The sequence below is a fragment of the Laccaria bicolor genome, genomic scaffold, assembly GCF_000143565.1.
Source record: "Laccaria bicolor S238N-H82 LACBIscaffold_9 genomic scaffold, whole genome shotgun sequence".
Taxonomy (NCBI): domain Eukaryota; kingdom Fungi; phylum Basidiomycota; class Agaricomycetes; order Agaricales; family Hydnangiaceae; genus Laccaria; species Laccaria bicolor.
Window position 1 is genome coordinate 1 of NW_001889880.1, and position 1,488 is coordinate 1,488.

A 1,488-nucleotide genomic window follows, 5' to 3' on the forward strand; every position below is an offset into this window, starting at 1 on the left:
TTCATCGGCCACACCGCTTCGTCCATCTTCGACGCGGGCGCTGGTATCCAGCTGAGCCCGAACTTTGTCAAGCTTATTTCTTGGTATGATAATGAGTGGGGGTACTCTCGCCGTGTTTGCGACCTCCTCGTCTACGCTGCTACTCAGGACAAGAAGGCTGGGGTTTGAGAGAAAGGGCGGATAGTCGGAATTGGTGAAAGGCTTTAGATATCATCGAAACCAAAAAGAAAGGAAATGTTTATGCTGTAATTCTATAGGGGCTTGTCCTCAGATTGTGCTTCTACCATCGCGAGACCGTGTTACACAGATATATACACTCGTGTTCAAAGAAGTCTGTTTGCTTAAGGGTAGAGGGTAGAGTACACAAAGTGTGGCGAACCTTTACACGAACAGTATATGAAAAGAAGTTTATTGCAACCACTCCAGTAGTACATGTTTAAGTCGTTCATTAGCATGTCCGCGCCAGAAATGAGTAGCATTCCCAACTTCAACGATATTCAGCCTGTCACTTGTCCCAGAATGAGTCTCCAGTTCAGCCACCCACGTTCTATAACTCGATATGGACGTGAACTCATCCTGGTCCCCGAAAACCACAAGCACGCGGGATGTAGAGGACTTGATGAGGTCCTCTAGTCTCTGGGCGTATGTTGATGATCGGAACAAGGTGAGCCATGATCTGGGACCGAGGGGGTAGGATAGTAGGACGTGTGAGGTTTGTACTGGAGCCGGGAGAGGTGGTTGGAGGGAGGCAATTAGGGAGCCATGGGAGTAGCCCTAAGATACGTATGGGTTGAGTGACCAACGTATTGAAAGTACAGAATTGAACGTACAATTATAACGACGGAGCTAACGTTGGAAAGATGATCAAGTGTCCAACGTATTATGGCTTCCAAGTCCTTTGCCTCGTCAAAACCAGTGAACGACGCTCGGCCAGTCGACCTGCCGACGCCTCGCGAATTGTATCGGAGGACATGGTAGTTCTTGGAAAGTAACGGATCGACCAGAGAGTCAAGGACACTTCAATTGAAGCTTTTAAGAGGTGTAAGTAAGTACCAGAGGGGTATGGATGACCCACGGATCCTGCATTCGACCACCGAGCCAGGACCAAGGGTGGAGACATATGGCTAATTTCGTTCCCTCTGAATGGGTGGTGGGTGGTGGCTTTGAAAGAATAGTTTCGAGAGAAACGCCTGTGGGTAGGTTGATAACCTCAACGTTTGGCTGCATGAAGTCCGGAACCGTGACTTCACGGCACAGCGCAGCAGCCTGAGTGTCGAAAGCCTGCGAATCGATGAAAAATAGCGAAGTAAGCGGTCTCTTGTGACGAGATAGTTGATTTCGTAATATCCGTTCAAACCAGTTCTTCATCGACCACGACAATCGAACGACTCATCGACGACTCATCGAACACTCCAAACTCGATATCTCTCATATTAACACACATTATTTCATGGCGTCCAACAGGATGTTAGAAAACGCTACCGGAAA

The 1,488-nt window shown here is 48.3% G+C and overlaps 2 protein-coding genes across 2 annotated transcripts; one reads left to right on the top strand and one right to left on the bottom strand.

Annotated features, from left to right (window-relative positions):
* Nucleotides 1–281, top strand: LACBIDRAFT_318641 (uncharacterized protein; the record flags this gene model as incomplete). Its single annotated transcript, XM_001879569.1, has 1 exon — nucleotides 1–281. A coding segment is annotated over one exon (168 nt), but the record flags the coding sequence as incomplete, so codon positions are not given.
* A 127-nt stretch (nucleotides 282–408) lies between these two features.
* On the bottom strand, nucleotides 409–1,227 carry LACBIDRAFT_318642 (uncharacterized protein; the record flags this gene model as incomplete). Its single annotated transcript, XM_001879821.1, has 3 exons — nucleotides 409–774; nucleotides 831–1,017; nucleotides 1,076–1,227. The coding sequence occupies 3 exons, from the start codon at nucleotides 1,225–1,227 to the stop codon at nucleotides 409–411; spliced, it is 705 nt and encodes a 234-aa protein (XP_001879856.1).
* Nucleotides 1,228–1,488: the final 261 nt, after the last annotated feature.